This window comes from Amyelois transitella, chromosome W (genome assembly GCF_032362555.1).
Source record: "Amyelois transitella isolate CPQ chromosome W, ilAmyTran1.1, whole genome shotgun sequence".
Taxonomy (NCBI): Eukaryota; Metazoa; Arthropoda; class Insecta; order Lepidoptera; family Pyralidae; genus Amyelois; species Amyelois transitella.
Genome location: NC_083536.1, coordinates 9,555,185 through 9,557,179, shown reverse-complemented (window position 1 = coordinate 9,557,179; position 1,995 = coordinate 9,555,185). Strand labels below are relative to the sequence as shown.

Genomic DNA, 1,995 nt, shown 5'->3' with positions numbered 1-1,995 from the left:
AAACGAATACGCATCGTTATACTAGAGGTCGTTACCCAAGTTCCAGAACTCGGGGAGCAAAAAATCGAATAAATATAGCTCAGACGTGTTTTTGTTATCCTCTTAATTTAATTTATTTTTATTATAATTCTATATATATTATTAATGTGTGACAATTGCTTATAACTTCTCTTAGTGTCGTATATTGTAGTCTCGTTATCGTTGCAACAGTGAGTGAACGTTTACTTGTTAAAAATCAGTGGATCTCAAACTTTCGTACTCAAAATAAAATAATGTATACCTGTGCTAGTTGTGGCAGTCTGCACTCCGAGGGAACCATTTGTAGTGCTTGTAAACAGCACTATGACTTCTCTTGTTCTGGAGTTACTGAAGCTGGATACCGTAAGCTCGGCGACAGGAAGAATACATGGAAATGTCCCAAATGTAAATCTGGATCGTCACAATCAGGTGCCTTATCTCCACAACCTAGCCAATTGGATAGGATGCAGGATCAATTGAATAAAATCATGCTCCAACTTGCCACATTTGCATCCGTAGCTGAAGATGTAAAAATTATAAAACGTGATGTTGGGAGTCTAAAAGAATCAGTGGAGATGGCTCACGAGAGGTTAAATAGTTTTTGTGACAAAGTTAATGCCATAGAAGCACAAGTTGTAGAAGTACAAAAGGTAGCAGAGGAAGTCCCTGTTTTAAAAGAAGAAATAAATAAGCTGAAGCAGGAACTTCGGGACAGGGACCAATGGGCTAGGGCCAACAATGTGGAAATTCGCGGAATCCCTCTAAAGAAAAATGAAAATCTTTATGAAATTATAAATAGAATCACATCTTTGTGCAACTTCTCGGTGAGGAAAGAAGATATTAACTACATTGCACGTATTCCAACACGGTCTGCAGCTTCTGAGAAACCAATAGTGGTATCTCTCAACAACCGCTACACCAAAGACGAGTTTGTGGCATTAGCAAGGAAGAATAAAGAACTTAACCTCTTGAATTTGGGCTTCGGCACGGCGGGAAGCTTCTATGTCAATGATCATTTGACTCAGTTTAATAAAGAACTGCTAAGAAGGGCAAAATCTTTGGCGAAAGAAAATAATTTTCAATATGTTTGGGTCAAATATTGTAAAATTATGGTCCGAAGAACGGATTCATCACCGATAATTTTTATAAAAAGCGAAAAAGACTTACAAAAAATAACATGATTTATTTTTGTCTTACGTTTTTCATACTAATAGATAATAACTTAATTTTCAGTTTGGGAACCATGTGTTGTTTACGTGAATTGGGATTCTCGGAAATATTGTTTACAATGGGTTGTGGCATTAATTATCTAAACGGAGTAAGTACGGATATGCGCTTACATTTTTCGCTCGTTTATGCATTTCCAATTAGGGTCAATATTGCGTGTAAAGGTTCTGTGTGGCAACTCTTATCTGTACTCGTCGCACTAATACAAATGTGCCTTAGTAACAGGTATGATTCGATTTTACATTATTACTTGTTGTATGTATACTCTAATGCCTACGCTGATGGTCATTATTTGCGTGTGTTAATGAACACATTGAGTGAAATTTCGAGTTATATGTGTAATCCTTGTATAATCTATAGTTTATTACATTGTTGCAAATTAGGAATATTTATTATTATAATAAATCAATATTATACTCATATTACTCATCTATTAGGCACTATATTCATCATTCCGTGTTTTATGAGAAAAGTGTTTTGCTTTAGTTTGTTTCTATTTAGTTATTGCTTAAATATTTCCGGGCCTTGATAAAATGAGCATTTATTATCAAAATACCCGAGGATTAAGAAGCAAAACACACATTTTTAAACGGAATTTATTGATGAATCAATATGACGTCATATCGATTACAGAAACTTGGTTGAAAGATGGCATTTGTGATAATGAATTGTTTGATGATAGGTACATTGTGTGGAGGAATGACAGGTTGTATTCACGTACTTTAGAAAAACTTGGAGGAGGAGTGATTT

At 35.0% G+C, this 1,995-nt stretch overlaps 1 protein-coding gene across 1 annotated transcript; it reads left to right on the top strand.

The window, feature by feature from the left end:
• Positions 1-226: 226 nt before the first annotated feature.
• Positions 227-1,415, top strand: LOC132904287 (uncharacterized). Its single transcript, XM_060954216.1, has one exon. It carries the CDS (start codon positions 273-275, stop codon positions 1,197-1,199), a length of 927 nt encoding a protein of 308 aa, XP_060810199.1. The 5' UTR covers positions 227-272; the 3' UTR covers positions 1,200-1,415.
• Positions 1,416-1,995: the final 580 nt, after the last annotated feature.

Coding starts and splice junctions, on each gene's coding strand:
- LOC132904287 (XM_060954216.1), top strand. CDS start 273: ATGTATACCTGTGCTAGTTGTGGCAGTCTGCACTCCGAGGGAACCATT.